At 40.8% G+C, this 16,999-nt stretch overlaps 1 protein-coding gene across 5 annotated transcripts; it reads left to right on the forward strand.

Annotated features, from left to right (window-relative positions):
* The first annotated feature begins 936 nt into the window (after window positions 1-936).
* On the forward strand, window positions 937-16,263 carry LOC111962070 (BBSome complex member BBS4). 5 transcript variants are annotated; one of them, XM_023984863.2, is made up of 16 exons: window positions 937-1,557; window positions 2,481-2,532; window positions 3,690-3,769; window positions 4,839-4,902; window positions 5,035-5,146; window positions 5,374-5,446; window positions 5,618-5,671; window positions 7,226-7,353; window positions 9,287-9,341; window positions 9,444-9,512; window positions 9,615-9,767; window positions 10,187-10,358; window positions 10,875-10,944; window positions 11,105-11,240; window positions 13,580-13,769; window positions 14,147-14,272. In XM_023984863.2, the coding sequence occupies exons 1-16, from the start codon at window positions 1,534-1,536 to the stop codon at window positions 14,179-14,181; spliced, it is 1,467 nt and encodes a 488-aa protein (XP_023840631.1). In that variant the 5' UTR covers window positions 937-1,533; the 3' UTR covers window positions 14,182-14,272. The 5 variants fall into 5 exon arrangements, with proteins under 5 accessions (XP_023840631.1, XP_023840633.1, XP_023840629.1 ...); XM_023984865.2 differs by having other exon boundaries at window positions 938-1,557; window positions 13,580-13,649; XM_023984861.2 differs by having other exon boundaries at window positions 939-1,557; window positions 14,139-16,263.
* The last annotated feature ends 736 nt before the right edge of the window (window positions 16,264-16,999 follow it).

Genomic DNA, 16,999 nt, shown 5'->3' on the forward strand with positions numbered 1-16,999 from the left:
TGTGTGAGCAAGGATCCTACAAACCTGACTCAGTTACACCAGCTCTGTCAGGAGGAATGGGCCAAAATTCACCCAACATATTGTGGGAAGCTTGTGGAAGGCTACCCAAAACATTTGACCCAAGTTAAACAATTTAAAGGCAATGCTACCAAATACTAATTGAGTCTATGTAAACTTCTGACCCACTGGGAATGTGATGAAAGAAATAAAAGCTGAAATAAATCATTCTCTCTACTATGATTCTGACATTTCACATTCTTAAAATAAAGTGGTGATCCTAACTGACCTAAGACAGGGAATGTTTACTAGGATTAAATGTCAGGAATTGTGAAAAACTGAGTTTAAATGTATTTGGCTAAGGGGTATGTAAACTTCTGACTTTGACTGTATATTCCCTCCAAAGAAGGGTTTGTTAGAAGTTAGTAGGGCTTTTCCTTATTTTCTTTGTGTTTATGCTGGTCAGAGGGAGAAGGTGCTCCGTGTTAAACGAATGGGGGCAAGAAATTTGTTGTTTTTTTGCTCTCAAGAAAAGGGTGCCATTGGAAGGAGTGATTACTGGGGCATCAGTAAATGTAAAAGTTGATCAACTGAAGGGGAAGATTCCTGGTGTTTGTGATGCTCGTCGTTTGGTGCGACGCAGACAGGGTGGCGTGAATGGTGAAACAGAAGAGTCATTGTCTGTTCTTTTGAGATTTGATGTTGAGTCTTTGGCCGACAAAGTGATGTTAGGATATTAAAGTTATCCTGTATGAGATTATGTGCTGTAACGTTGTTACAGGTGTCAAAGTTATGGGCATGTGGCAGCAGTGTGTAGGATGGAGGTTTCTAGGTGTGAGAAGTGTGCGGAAGGGCCTGAGACAAAGGAATGTGTAGCAGTGGGGACAGTAGTGTATTAATTGTAGGGGTGCCCATGGGGCTGGGGATCAGAAATGTCCCGTGCGAGAGAGGCAGGTTGAGGTTTCCAGGGTTAGAGTAGTGCAGAAGTTGTCATTTGCTGAGGTAGTGAAGAAAGTAGAGGGAGATGGGTCAAGGGGGAGGGATCCTGAGAGGAGTGCTGTGAGTTGTAGATCTGTACCAGTACAGAGGGATCGGCCAACAAGTGATATATGTTTCAGTAAGATTGGATTTTTAGCATTTATAGAAATAGTTATCAACTGTACTGTAGGGATGGAACATAAATCGCAAAAAATTTAGGTTTTGGTGGCAGCTGCAGAGAGGTATTTGGGTGTGCAAGACTTGACATCAGAAGAGTTACAGGGTTTGTTAACTGGTGGTGTCCCATCCTTTCAAGTTGTTGGCCTGAGGTAGGACTAAATAGATTAAAATAGTGGAGTAGGGTGGTGTTACATTTTATAATTTAAAACATTGTGAGTGCAGTGTTAGACGGTAGGGTATTTGTTTATTTTATTTTATCAAGGAAAGTATAAGGGAGTTGTACTCCAGTCTAGTAGCTGGCGGTAATGCAACATTTTATTGGACGCCAACTGCCGTTAAACCTCATCAAAGAAGAAGAACCCGACCATAGAAGTAAACATGGCAGACGACAATCCCGTAGCGGTAAGCCATTTAATTAGAACAATTTAACAAATTGCCATTGCACATTTGCATTTAGTTGTGTTATATGCAGCATTTATTTAGCGAATAGAGCAGTATATCCATTATTTTAGCCTTAACTGATAGAGAGTTTGACTTGCCTTGCAAGATTTATAAAGGTGCGTGTTGTATCGAGAAGATGCGTCCCACCTCGAGATACGTCCTCCTGCTCCCCATGTAGCCTCCAAAAATAATGCTTTTCTGATAAATATTGTAGACTTAAATAACAAATGTACAGCTTGTGCACCTCTTCTTTGTAGACTTAGTTCTCAATCACTCTGGCTAAATAAAGGTTACATAAATAAAATATGCAGTGCATACTGATTTTATTTTAATCATCAGTTAGATTTGTTGAGGCTTGTACAGATTACTTGTAATTGATTGCATCCATTTCGCTTCTCTGCTGCAACTTAACAACACTGCATGTCAGTCGTGTCATGTGTGTCAATATGAATACTACTGTAATTGCACTCAGAGTGAATTAACCCATATTGCACTTGTGTCATTCTGAAAGAGGTATAAAGTAGCCTTGCGTCAGGAATACTGTAGTACAAATATTGATTTACTCTGAGTCAAACATTTGGCCTATGACTTTGTTTTGGATGTAATTTGGTTACTTTGACTGAAAGACACCCCCCCCCCCCCCAGGACTGAGATGATTTACAAGTGGCATGTGCCACAATATACTTCATTATTTTGTATTATCTACAGGTTAAAGGGATAGTTCACTCAAACTATATTTTAATATGTTGTTCATTAGTCCACTGTTCATACAATCCCCCCAAAATGTGCATATCAAGTTACCAAGATAGAGAACTTTCAGTATAGAGCAACAAATGTGATGATGATGTGTTTTGTAACGCATGGTTTGTGCGTGTCTTTCCCAGGATGTTCAACTGCCTCCAGCTTCTGAAATCAGGAAGCCTCGTCCGAAAAAAGGTTTGTTGTTCAAACCCATATTGAAGCCTCCTAGATTGACATTACTGACAAATATGCTAACTATTTTACACTGAGAGAGAAATGTACAACATTGGGCTTGAAAGTTGAACTATCTTACCAAGCATTCCAATTTCCCGGAGACATGTTCTTTGATGTAAACTGTTCTACTGTAGCCATTATCCCTTTATTTTCTGAAGTATGTAGGCCTACAGCTCTGATGTGAGCTGTAGCTGCCACTATTCAATTACACAGATTTAATTCAGGCTGTCCAATTTGCGTTGCACTGAATACAAACATTACAGGTGACTACTTCATGGGTATATTCAATCCACACTAAAGGTTTAGTAAAGATATATATTGTTTGCATGCATTAGAAATGCATTAGAAATGTTTTTGACTAGGTTTCTTTTTGTCCACTGGGTGTCATTATTGAGCAGGTTCATTTCCCTTTGAAGAGGATTAGACCAAAATAGATCAGCTTTAGCTAAACCAGATTTGGTAGCTGCCTGGAAGGCAAGGCTGTGTTGGTCAATTCACTTTGCTTCCTTAGTGCCTTTGATGTCCTGGAAATAACTTTTTAAACATACGTTGTTTACATTGAGGGGTGGATCAACCTTTTATTTAGAGTTATGGTTGCTTAAAGGTCCAATGCAGACGTTTTTATCTCAATATGAGCTAAAATAGCTTCTTAGCTAAGAGCAATTTCTCAAGCAAGAATTCTGCTGAATGTTTGGGAGGGGTCTGAGTCGGGAGGGAAAAACTGAAAACTAGCTGTTATTGGCAGCTAATTTACCGCCTGGTGATATCACCAGGCAGGCCAAAACTTCATCCCACGAAAACAGGCTGAAATTTCAGGAAACCTTTTCAAAAATATATATAAAACACAAGAAAATCGTATTTTTGACTGCACTGGGCCATTAAGACAGTTGTTCATAGCTCCTGAGATATTTATAAGTTATATTCTTCAAGAATCAATTGGTATATCATTCTTTTAAATAGTAATTATTGAACGGCAGTAACTATTGCAGATTGCACCTCTAAGCTATTTATAAGTCATATTCTTTCAAATCAAGCAGCATATTTAATTAATTGAAATTACTGGAGATATGACATACTTTAGATAGGTCTGGGTTTTATCTGCCTTTATTTCTATTCAGCGCCTGAGCTCCCTATTTTGGAGAGAAGAAACTGGCTCATCCACCTTCACTACATCCGTAAAGACTATGAGATCTGTAAGGTAGGAGGACATCTGTTTGTTAGGTCTCTGTCTCTGTGAGGAAAAAGTGTCATATTAACAGTGTTTGGGAGTAGGGAACTACATGTATTTAACCAGTAATTTTACTACATTTTGTAGTAGCTTGGTGGTAGTTGAACTAAATTCAGATATGGGTAGTGTTTTTAGTAGTTCATTACTTTTACTGTAGCGAACTACTCACTAGTTCTTTTGCAAAAATAAAATATGGATGAAGTAGGCAAGAATTTCCTTTTGTTTTTGACATCGGACTTTCCTACACTTGAAACAGTTTTTGTGTTTAATAGGCTAAATTAAACATTCTGTTAACATCTGCCTCCAGAGTGATCTGTTCTTGCAATTTGTATTCTATGACACTTAGATATAATTTACTACGTAGTTTGGATGTAGTTTTTCGAAGTGTCTTTCAACGTGTCTTTAGTTAATTAAGTAACTGTATTTTTCTTAAAGGCCCAGTGCAGTCAAAACTTGATTTTTCTGTGTGTTATATATATTTCCACACTGATAATACTGTGAAATTGTAACAAAAATTATGATAATGCCATTTTAGTGTAAGAGCTGTTTGAAAAGACCAAGTTTTGGCCTTCCTGGTGACATCACCAGGTGGTAAATGACTTAATAGACCAATAAGAAAGAGTTCTAAACTCTCTGCCATTAACGGCTATTCAGTAATACTTTAATTACGTAATTTAATAGGATCTCTATGCTCAGACCACTCGCAGACAGTCCTAAGCAAAATTCTTGCTTGAGAATGCTCTTTGCTAAGAAGCTAATTTTGTTTATTTTTGACCATTTTAATTGAAAACAATCACAAGGTACTTAATTGTTACATATAAATAATTCGATATTGAGATACAAATGGCTGCATTGGACCTTAAAGGTTAGCTTTAGTGTAACTTAACTTCTTCCAGTGTGAAGTAATTGGTAGCTTGGTAAACTATATTTTCACAGTAGCTTCCCCAACACTGCATATAAAGTGTCATTGTAAAACAATGGACAGGAACATGCATTTGTTGAAAGTGTATGATTTCATGCTGTCCTCTTCTTCATTCAGTCAATCATCAAAGAGCAGCTACAAGAAACCGGGGGGATGTGTGAATATGCCGTCTATGTACAAGGTATGGCGATTGTCTAGCAGAACAGAACCAGTTCAATCGTTACAAGTATATTACAATAGGTCAGGTGTAACTCTGACCAAATGTTAGATTCTCACAGCATGATGGGATGCCTGTCTGTCTCTCTCTGTTCAGCTTTAATCCTTCGCCTGGAAGGAAAAATCCAGCAGTCACTGGACCTGTTCCAGAGCTGTGCAATACTCAACCCTGGCAGCTCGGATAACCTCAAACAAGTGGCCAGATCCCTGTGAGGAGCACACTTTTCGAAAAATCGGGGCCTTTTTATAATTCAAGGCTATTTGCTAAGATATTTGCTGCCTTTGCGTGTGTTGTGCCCATGCAAGATATTTTTGAATACAATTTTTTTTAACTCTTATTGATCCATGGAAAATTGCTTACTTTCCTAAGTCTGAATCCCAGGTATGTACATATGATTTGGCAATTTAGACATTTTGTTCATTTTTGCTTTTCTAGATTTCTCCTTGGTAAGCATAAGGCTGCCATAGAGGTTTACAATGAGGCTTCACAGCTCAATGAGAAAGACTGGGTAAGTAACTTTGGTTTATAAATATACTACTTTGTGAAGACCAGTTAAAAAAAAAATGTAAGTATGAAAAGTTTTACTCCACATTTTACGTATTTATGATTCCCAGATAAGAAATATAGTTTACAGGCTATCACATTTTCAATGCCCCTTTTTCAACCTCTCTACTTGAAGGAGATCAGCCACAACTTAGGTGTGTGCTACATCTATACCAAAGACTTCAACAGTGTAAGTTACATCTTTTAGTCCCTCTTGAAAATACACTGAACAGAAATATAAATGCAACATGTAAAGTGTTGGTCCCATGTTTCATGAGCTGAAATAAAATATCCCAGAAACGTTCCTCAGGCACAAAAATCTTATTTCTCTGAAACGTTTTGCACAAATTTGTGTACAACCCAGTTAGCGAGCATTTCTCCTTTGACAAGATAATCTATCCACCTGAGGTGTGGCATATCAAGAAGCTGATTTACATTTACATTTTAGTCATTTAGCAGACGCTCTTACCCAGAGCGACTTACAGTAGAGTGCATACATTTTATTACATTTTACATACTGAGACAAGGATATCCCTACCGGCCAAACCCTCCCTAACCCGGACGACGCTATGCCAATTGTGCGTCGCCCCACGGACCTCCCGGTTGCGGCCGGCTGCGACAGAGCCTGGGCGTGAACCCAGAGACTCTGGTGGCGCAGCTAGCACTGCGATGCAGTGCCCTAGACCACTGCGCCACCAGTGATAAAACAGCATGATCATTACACAGGTGCAGCTTGTGCTGGGGACAATAAAAGGCCACTCTAAAATGTGCAGTTTTGTGTCACAACAAAATGCCACAGATGTCTCAAGTTTTGAGGGAGCGAGCAATTGGCATGCTGACTGCAGGAATGTCCACCAGAGCTGTTGCCAGAGAATTGAATGTTCATTTCTCTACCATAAGCCGCCTCCAACATCGTTTTAGAGAATTTGGCAATACGTCCAACCGGCTTCACAACCGCAGACCACGTGTATCAGCGGTTTGCTGATGTCAACATTGTGAACAGAGTGCCACATGGTGGCGGTGGGGTTATAGTATGGGCAGGCATTAGCTATGGACAACGACCCCAATTGCATTTTATCGATGGCAATTTGAATGCACAGAGATACCGTGACGAGATCCTGATGAGGCGCGTTATCGTGCCATTCATCTGCCGCTTCAGCATGATCATGCATGGCTCCATGTCACAAGAATCTGTACACAATTCCTGGAAGCTGAAAAATGTCCCAGTTCTTCCATGGCCTGCATACTCACTAGCCATGTCACCGATTGAGGATGTTTGGGATGATCGACGTGTATCGACGTGTACGACAGCATGTTCCAGTTCCCGCCAATATCCAGCAACTTTGCACAGCCATTGAAGAGGAGTGGGACAAAATTCCACAGGCCACAATCAACAGCCTGATCAACTCTATTTGAAGGAGATGTCGCGCTGCATGAGGCAAATGATGGTCACATCAGATACTAACTGGTTTTCTGATGATCTACTCCTCTACCTTTTTTTATGGTATCTGTGACCAACAGATGCATATTTGAATTCCCAGTCATGTGAAATCTGTAGATTAGGGCCTAATGAAATGTATTTCAATGGATTGATTTCCTTATATAAACTGTAACTCAGTAAAATCCTTGAAATTGTTGCATGTTGCGTTTACATTTTTGGTCAGTGTAGTATTGTTAAAATGTTTCAAACACCAACATTGTAAATTAATGAAAGTGAAAGCTGTGTGCGTGTGTGTACTGCCAGGCAGAAGAGCAGTTGAACATCGCCCTGGAGTTGAGCAAGCACGACCTGACCTACATGATGCTGGGAAAGATTCACCTGCTGGAAGGGGACACTGACAAAGCCATCGACGTGTACAGGAGTGCTGTTGAGTGAGTATTATATGGGACTTAGCAGATGCAAAGCGACTTGTGTGTACATTTTCCTATGGATGGTGGCCCCAGCGGGATTTGAACCCACAAACCTTGGAGTTGAAAGCACCATGCGCTACCAACTGAGTCACACAGGACCACTAAAGTCTGTGAGTGAGTGTGTTGGCATTTCCATGACTGATTGAGAATGGTTATTGCTCATCTGTTCCCTTTTATTATCTACCGTAAAACTTCAATTAAACGTAGTCTCGAATAGCTGCCTGTAGGCACACAATAGGCACACATTTCAGCAAATAAACGCCTGTTTCAAATAAATGCCGGTTCTAAATGAATTGTGTACAAGATTAACATGAATTGTTGACAGTTTTTAATGTCTGATTTGTTACATGAAATAAATCAGTAATGATAAAAAAATGAGGGCAATCATCCCTTTTTATCACCAGTAAGAAACTGCTAGCCATTGACTGCTAACAGATGAGAACCGCTAGCTAACTGGCAAACAAAAAAACAACAAAAGTGGCTGAAAAAGTACCCAGTTGTCATACTTGAGTAAAAGTAAAGATACCTTAATAGAAAATTAACTATGCAAATGAGCAAAAGCTGTGTGCATTAAGGAAATGGATGCCTTGCTCAAATATACTGAACAGAAATAGAAATGCAACATGTAAAGTTGTTGGTCCCATGTTTCATCAGCTGAAATAAAAAGTCAAAGAAATGTTCCATACGCACAAAAAATGTATTTCTCTCAAATGTTGTACACAAATTTGTTTACATCCCTGTTAGTGAGCATTTCTCTTTTGCCAAGATAATCCATACACCTGGCAGGTGTGGCATATCAAGAGAATTTGGCAGTACGTCCAACCATCCTCTAAGCCCAGGACCTTCACATCCGGCTTTTTCACCTGCGGGATCGCCTGAGGAGGGGGGGCTGCTGCTGAGGAGTATTTTTTTTCTGTAATAAAGCCCTTTCGTGGGGAAAAAAATATTTTGATTGGCCTGGCTCCCCAGTGGGTGGGCCTATGCCTTCCCAGGCCCACCCTTGGCTGCGCCCCTGCCCAGTCAAGTGAATTCCATAGACTAGGGCCTAATGAAATTATTTCAATTGACTGTAACTCTGTAAAATCTTTGAAATTGTTGCATGTTGCGTTTATATTTTTGTTCAGTATATAAGTCTCTAATAATCGCCTGTTGTGTTCAGTGATTTAAGCAAGTAAATGCCCGGGCTATTAATTGAAGCTTTACGGTATATGTTTTTCTGTGTGTTGTTTTAATGTTACATATAGATTAACAAGGAAATGTTTGTTAGCGTTATTTCCATGAGCTTGCTTAGTTCACGTAGTTAGTATATTAGGCCATCTACGAACATACATTATGTCATTGGGAAAGAGGTCTTCTGACCTGGTTAAATGGGCCATCCTGTTTTTGTTTTTTTAATGTAATTTTAGTAAATTATTTTTTAAATATATTTTTTACCCCAATTTCATGGTATCCAACTGGTAGTTACAGTCTTGTCCCATAGCTGCAAATCCCGTACAGACTCGGGAGAGGCGAAGGTCAAGAGTCCTACGTCCTCCGAAACAAACCCAGCCAAGCCTCTCTGCCCGCTAAACCCGGAAGCCAGCCGCACCAATGTGTCAGAGGAAGCACCGTACACCTGGCAACCGTGTCAGCGTGCATTGCACCCGGCCCGCCACAGGAGTTGTAGGTGCACGATGCGGTAAGAACATCCCTGCCGACCAAACCCTCTCCTAATCCGGGCGACGCTGGGCCAATTATGCGCCGCCCCATGGGTCTCCCGGTCGCGGTCGGCTGCGACAGAGCCCGGACTCAAACCAAGATCTCTAGCGGTACAGCTTAGACCACTGCGCCACTTTGGAGTTCCTACATCCTGATTAAATAAAGGTTGAGTAAATAAAAAATCCTCTTATTTCAGGTTTTCTCCTGAAAACACGGATCTTCTCACCACTCTTGGCCTGCTATACATGCAGGTAAGTCGAGGCCTTTCAGTCCCTCCTAAGATCACACTCCAACCATGATGGGTCAAGTCATGTTTGTGAGTTTGAAACTAAATCAGTCTATTTCCTCTCCAGCAAGGCAAATATCAGAAAGCCTTTGAACACCTTGGGAATGCCCTGACATATGACCCCAACAACTTTAAGGTAGGAGAGGCCCTCCCTAATACTCCCTATCCTATTGGATGCTATATTTGCAACTGACTTAAATATCACTGCAGCAGTGTGTGTGTGTTTTACTCTCTTCAGGCCATACTGGCAGCTGGCAGCATGATGCAGACGCATGGGGACTATGATGTTGCCATGAATAAGTACCGCGTGGCAGCTTATGCTGTACCTGAGAGCTCACCCCTCTGGAATAACATTGGCATGTGCTTCTTCGGAAACAAGAAATATGTGGCGGTAGGGAAATTCATGGGGTGACAACCTCCAATTTGCCTGTTTCGCTCCATCTCTCTGACTCATTTCGAACTAGACTTCCCTCCGACCAATTGGCCAACCGATGCCACATTTTCAGTCTGATCCCAATATTTGATGTGCTGGAAAGCAGCCATAGTTCACAATTTGACCTAGAGGGTTGTGTGTGTGTGTTTTGAGGTACCGTTACACATAACCAATATTTGTCTCTGTCAGTCCCATAATTATTTTTAAAAAGAATGAGAAAATACCTAACATCTACGAATACGTACCACATAGAAATGCATTTGTGAAACTACGACCACTACAAATCTAAACCATTCACTTTGTGTTATTGACATAACCAGCTACTGGGTATACAGGCTTTCTTTAGCCTTTTATCTTCTATTCCTCCACATCCTCAGGCCATCAGCTGTCTGAAGAGGGCCAACTACCTGTCTCCGTTTGACTGGAAAATCCTGTACAACCTGGGCCTGGTGCATCTCACCATGCAGCAGTACGCCTCAGCCTTCCACTTCCTCAGTGCTGCCGTCAACCTGCAGCCAAAGATGGCAGAGCTCTATATGCTGCTGGCAGGTACAGGAGAACTAATTGCAAAAGTACCGTGGCACCAAGGGACAAAGTAGCTTGTAAAATGTAGTAACCTACTTTGACCCTTAGTGCCACCATACAGGGATGATTTTTATGTATGCTCCCCTGGGCATTTTCACTGATACTATAGTTTCACAAATGTACCTCGTGTTTTTCCTTATGGCTGCCATCTCCGATTCAATGTCTTTCAACACATACTTTTTTTTTGCCTGTTTCGCTCATTTCTTGGCTTCTATATATATATATATATATATATTATCTTGCCTGTTAATCCCAGATTGTAGTTTTAACCTTGTTGACTTGGCATCAAGCAGGCACTGCCTGATGTGTTTCTCTTCTTCTATTTTCCCCCACTTGCATTTGAATGTCCATTCCAATTTATTGAATTTCTTGTGGACAAGTACTTTCTTGTGGCTTAAAGCAATGTCTAAATTATAATGTGTGATCATGGCTTATTGGTCATGACTGATTGACAATCAGATTTTTTAAATGTTCTTTCAGTTGCACTTACTAATATGGATGACGGGGAGAATGCCAAGCGATCATACGAGCAAGCAGTGTTGTTGGATGAGTAAGTATTTTACCTGAATTAATTTTTTTTAATGAACGGCGGGGTGGGGGGAGGGGGGTATCATCCTCAATCCTACATTTTCAGGCCTTTTAATATTACAAAATCTATTGTCTAATAGTTCTTAAACTCATGTATACTGTTCTGTGCCTATCTTTCACAGCTGTAACCCCTTGATCAATCTGAATTTCGCAGTCCTGTTGTACAATCAAGGAGACAAAAAAGGAGCCACAGAACAGTACCTGGAGATGGAGAGTAAAGTGATGGAAAGCAGCCATAATGAAGAATTTGACCCAGAGGTGTGTGTGTGTGTGTGTGAACGTGCATGCGTACATGTCTGTGTTTTTGAGGTACCATTACTCACAGACTCTTTAAAAGGGGAAATCCGCAATTGATAAATACAATTTTGGACTTATAAATGAGTGATATACTGTATACTCATTGATTCTTGAAGAATATAACTTATACATGCCTCATAAGCAGTGGTGAAAGTAGATATAGGATGTTTCTCAAAAATGCATACTACCCTGCTCTGAGCATGCAAATTGGAGCACGGGAGGGTTGGAGTATGAGTCTAAATCAAAATACACGAAACAGAGCATGGAGGGCACTTCTCGGATGTGTACTCCGTTTGTACATATTTAAAGCATGCATCGCTGCAAGCTTCAATAGAAAGTTTGCACATAAATATGTAGAACCATGTAGAAAATAGCGCAACACTACTTGAAATCAACCATTATTTTAGCTGAAGCGAGAGAAAATAAACCCAGATTTCGGAATAAAATGTTGCCCATTCACATCTCATATGTTGCCTGACTACAATATTTTATCTTGATAAATACATCTGTGTTAATTTTGGCATGTTTACCTGCCTACAATACCCACTGTAGTGAAGATCGCAATCTCATAGTAAGTCAATAGGGCTATCTGGTTAGCTACTACTGTTAGCTATCTAGATACCCACAAATAACTGGCAGCTAGCTACCTACGAATAATTGAAATCTACCTGGCATAACATTAGTGTTAGGTAACCTTTGCCTGTTAAACTGTTTCGCTAGGTTATGATTCGCATATAGATAGCTAATAGTTATGAAGCAAAATGTTTGCTTTGTGTATATCTTGTTTTGTCTATTGCCATTGTCCTGGCTGGAAGAAGGTTGAGTGAATGGGTATGCCCATAGTAAGTCAACAGGGATAACTGGCTAGCTACTGTTAGCTAGCTAGATAGCCACGAGAATTGGCCGCCAACTAGTAGCTCCCCACGAAGAATTGACATCTACCTTGCATAACATTCATTTTAGGTCATTTTTGCCTGTTTAACTAGCTGGCTAGCTAGATTATTACGATTCACATATAGCTAGCTGATAATAATGAAGTAAAATGTATGCTTTGTGTATCTTGTTTCGTCTCTATTGTTACCATTTGTCCTGGCTGGATGAAAGTTCAGTGAATGGGGAGGTGCAGCGTGAGGTAATACAGTAGAGGGAGTGCAAGTGCTGCTCAAATGTAAATGTTTTATGCGTTCTCTACACTCTCTTCCTCACAAGAACATCCTCTGAGAATGCACTCGGAGCATGAGTGTGGAGCACGGTAGTATGCTTATTGAGAAAGACCCATCGTTTCTTCCCGGTACACCTAAGAGTAAAGACCATGTCATTTAACTGTAAAAATGTTTGACCTTTTAATGTGGCATGATGTTTTCATCTGATTGTTAAACAAATCACTTCATAAAGTAGGCTACCTGCCCATGTTTGTCCACTTTAAAATAATTCCATCATCTACAACAGTGCAATGTGCACACGCCATTTGATGAATGGAAAAAGACGTCTATTAAAACACCAAAAAGGGTAATGACATTGATTGATGAGTCCACTGCTGTCCGCGCGGATCTCGGTCCCGGCCAGTTATTTTTGTGTTCACGTCGAACCACACCGCATTTTGGAGTATATAGGCCTACCATATTTTTAATGCGGCTGACAGGCAGTCATAATAAATGACGATGTAATGATGTAATAGCATAGTTTTCTTGTGATCTTAAAAAAAATTGTGATAGGCTCATGTTTTACCGGTACGGTGTATCCCAACTATTTCTTTACCTTCGTCTTACTTTCACCCCTGCTCATGAGCTTAGTTCAACTGTCGTACACCATTAAAACCCAAAATATAAGCTTGTTTTACCACAAACATTATATAGCTTTAAAAATATGATAATTGCTTTATCTTGGAATGTCAGTCCTTGCATAAATAGCTCTATGAATTTACCAGGGTGTCATTTTGTTATTGTTTCAACTGTGTATTGACCCTTTAAGAGTTAACACATCATAGACTGGAGAGTATTAGGTATAAAGTGTAACCAGTGCAATCTGCACTGCAGTAATGATGTTATGTAACATGTTGCTCATAATGCAATGTCATTAACACCAAAAAGTAGAAAATGGGTACTGAAAAAGCCGGGAAAAAACATATCAGTGCTGTTGACTCCTGATAGATCCACAATCACATCATAAAAAGTCAGTGTGTTGACCGTGTTCTTAATGTTCTGATACTGAAGCAGGGCTCCTTTCTTGAACACTTCAAGCTGGCTCCCAGTCTAACACATATCCCTAATGTTGAGCGGTCTGTACCCTTTTTGTCCCAGCTCATTGAGATGGCCCAGAAGTTGGCATCTGCTCTCCAGGTGGGAGAGACCTCGGTGTGGACCAAGCCAGGTAAGGACTCCAAAGTCGGTCAGCGTTCCAAGACCACGTCCCTGCAGCCCCTGGGCACCAACCAGGCCCTTGGGCAGGCCATGTCTTCAGCTGCCAGCAAAAGCATCCAGCTAGCTGCAGGTGTGTGTGGCAGTGAAAGCGGAGGTCAAATTAAGAGATGGACGCCATGTTGCTGCCTTTGAATGTTTTCGTTCACCCATTAATTTATAATGAGCCTTTGGATTCTAGTTGTAATTCCATATCATCTTTCTCTAAATAGAGAGTTCTGCAGTAGGCTGGTCTGGATCAACCATATCCAGACACCAAACCTTACTTGATTTTTTTGCACCTTTGATCAAACACAGATTGCATATGATCCTACCTTTTTTTAACGGTTGTCCACCACTGCACAAAGTGAAGTAGAAAGTTTTTAGTTTCCATGTGATACGATTCCACGGGAATGCGTGTCAGACGTTGTAAGAGAAAAATATCCTTTATCTCATCCCTAAGGCTCTAAGGCTCCACCCAAGTCCACCTCCACGCCGCTAGATGAAGAGCATGATGTGGAGAATGCCCCTTCCCCTCCCCTGGGGGACCCTGAGTCAGAGGATCCCAAAGCCAAAGAAAAGAAGAGCAAGTCTAAACCTGTGGCTGAGTAGGGTCCATGATCCACTGCTATATGTGAAGTGTATAGTTGAATAGTATGTACTGTATTGGGGTTGGATTGTTAATTGCAGGTTTAAGATGTTTTGAATAAAAGTAGGGGGAGACGTTAGTGCATTCAGAAAGTATTCAGACCCCCTGATTTTTTCCCCCCACATTTTGTTAGATTACAGCCTTATTCTAAAATGTATTAAATAGTTTTTTCCCTCATGAATCTACACACAATACCCCATAATGACAAAGCAAAAACAGGTCTTTAGAAATTTTTGCAAATCTATTACAAATCAAAAACTGATATCACATTTACATAGGTATTCAGACCCTTTACTCAGGACTTTGTTGAAGCACCTTTGGCAGCAAGTACAACCTCAAGTCTTCTTGGGTATGACACTACAAGCTTGGCACACCTGTATTTGGGGAGTTTCTCCCATTCTTCTCTGCAGATCCTCTCAAGCTGTCAGGTTGGATGGGGAGCGTCGCTGCACAGCTATTTTCAGGTCTCTCCAGAGATTTTTAATCAAGTGTAAGTCCGGGCTCTGGCTGGGCCATTCAAGGACATTCAGAGACTTATCCCGAAGCCATTCCTGCGTTGTTTTGGCTATGTGCTTAGGGTCGTTGTCCTGTTGGAAGGTGAACCTTTGCCCCAGTCTGAGGTCCTGAACGCTCTGGAGTAGGTTTTCACCAAGGATCTCTGTACTTTGCTCCGTTCATCTTTCCCTCGATCCTGACTAATCTCCCAGTCCCTGCCGCTGAAAAACATCCCCACAGCATGATGCTGCTACCACCACGCTTCACCGTAGGGATGGTGCAAGGTTTCCTCCAGACATGACGCTTGGCATTCAGGCATTTCATCAGACCAGAGAATCTTGTTTCTCATGGACTGAGAGTATTTTGGTGCCTTTTGGCAAACTCCAAGCGGGCTGTCATGTGCCGTTTACTGAGGAGTGGCTTCCATCTGGCCACTCTACCATAAAGGCCGATTGGTGGAGTGATGCAGATGGTTGTCCTTCTGGAAGGTTCTCCCATCCCCACAGAGGAACTCTGGAGCTCTGTCAGAGTGACCATCTGGTTCTTGGTCACCTCCCCGATTGCTCAGTTTGGCCTGGCAGACAGATTTAGGAAGTCTTTGGTTCAAAACTTCTTCCATTTAAGAATGATGGAGGACACTGTTCTTGGGCACATTCAATGCTGCTGAAATGTTTTGTGCCTCGACACAATCCTGTCTGAGCTCTACGCACAATTCCTTCGACATCATGGCTTGGTTTTTGCAGCGGGACCTTATATAGACAGGTGTGTGCCTTTCCAAATCATGTCCAATCAATTGAATTGACCACAGGTGGACTCCAATCAAGTTGTAGCGACGTCTCAAGAATGATCAATGGAAACAGGATGCACCTGAGCTCAGTTTCGAGTCTCAAAGCAAAGGGTCTGAATAGTTATGTAAATAAGGTATTTTTAATACATTTGAAAACCTTTCTAAAAACGTGTTTTCTCATTGTCATTATGGGGTATTATGTGTAAATTGTTAAGGAAAGAAACGTATTCATTAAGGCTGTAATGTAACAAAATGTGGAAAAAGTCAAGGGGTCTGAATACACAAAGGTGTAACTCTGGAGGATGTTGCAACTGAATGGTTAATCAAATGTATGCCCACCTATCAAGCACCCTTCAGCCAATCAGAATTGAATGTTCAACAAAACCATGGTATAAAAATGTATAAACTGTTAGTGTTACTGACTTGAGTGTTGTCTCATCCTCTCCCTGTCAAGATGGAAGGCCTTTCATAAGAAAAATTGCTTTTGGAAAGCCAACACGATGTGGTCCAAATACCCTAAAACTTAAATTAATAGTCTGGGTGTTTATTTGCTTCAATCACTGAACATAACCGGCGTTTATTAGAGACAGGCTCCTATTTGAGACAGGTGTCTATCCTTAATGCACACAGCTTTTCCTCAATAAAATTTTGAAAAGACTAGCACACTGTTTTTGACCAGTACAAACATAACAAATTCATCACAGATCAGACTTGCAAAGACTAGGCTGCCTATCATACATCCCCAATGTCATGCATCAGCACCAACATGATCTTACCAGATAGAATTCAGTAATCAACGATTGTTCAGGTCCCCGGGACATCGGGAGATGCCTTCCATTCCATCCACTAGGGACAACTTAACCGTCAAGTTTTTGTTGCTTTTAAAAATATATATTTTCTGTTTTAACAACCTTTAACCCTTACCTACTTTCACTTCACCCATAGAGGTTTATCCCCCCCTGGACAAACGTTGAATACTGAAGTGAGACCGTGAGATCTTGCTAGTTGAGCCAACCATGTCAAACCAGACTGCTGTTTCATCCATGGCAATAATGTTGCTCTCCTTTCTCTTCTTTTGCCCAATCTTTACGGTACTTACTGAAGTTCACTCATAATTTTTTTTTTTTTTTAAACAGCCGTTTATTTGCTTAAATGTGTGCCGATGCGCAGCGAATAAAAGGGACAGGCAGCTATTTGAGATTGTGTGCATTGAATTTAAGTTTTACAGTAAGTATTTTGTGAATCAGCATTTTTAAACAGTAGTTGTGTACAAGTTATTGAGGATGGTAAGATCTCAGGGCTCGAATTCACAAGGCATTCTAATACTTAGAAATTAATTCTCAGAATTATGAAATTTTCTCCGAAGTGTAAGAATTTTTCTGAAAATAAAAAA

The sequence above is a fragment of the Salvelinus sp. IW2-2015 genome, linkage group LG4q.1:29 (genome assembly GCF_002910315.2).
Source record: "Salvelinus sp. IW2-2015 linkage group LG4q.1:29, ASM291031v2, whole genome shotgun sequence".
In the NCBI taxonomy this organism is placed as follows: Eukaryota; Metazoa; Chordata; class Actinopteri; order Salmoniformes; family Salmonidae; genus Salvelinus; species Salvelinus sp. IW2-2015.

Coding starts and splice junctions, on each gene's coding strand:
- LOC111962070 (XM_023984861.2), top strand. CDS start 1,534: ATGGCAGACGACAATCCCGTAGCG. Junction 5,147..5,373: donor AAACAAGTGGCCAGATCCCT/GTGAGGAGCACA, acceptor TTGCTTTTCTAG/ATTTCTCCTTGGTAAGCATA. Junction 11,241..13,579: donor ATGAAGAATTTGACCCAGAG/GTGTGTGTGTGT, acceptor TTTTTGTCCCAG/CTCATTGAGATGGCCCAGAA.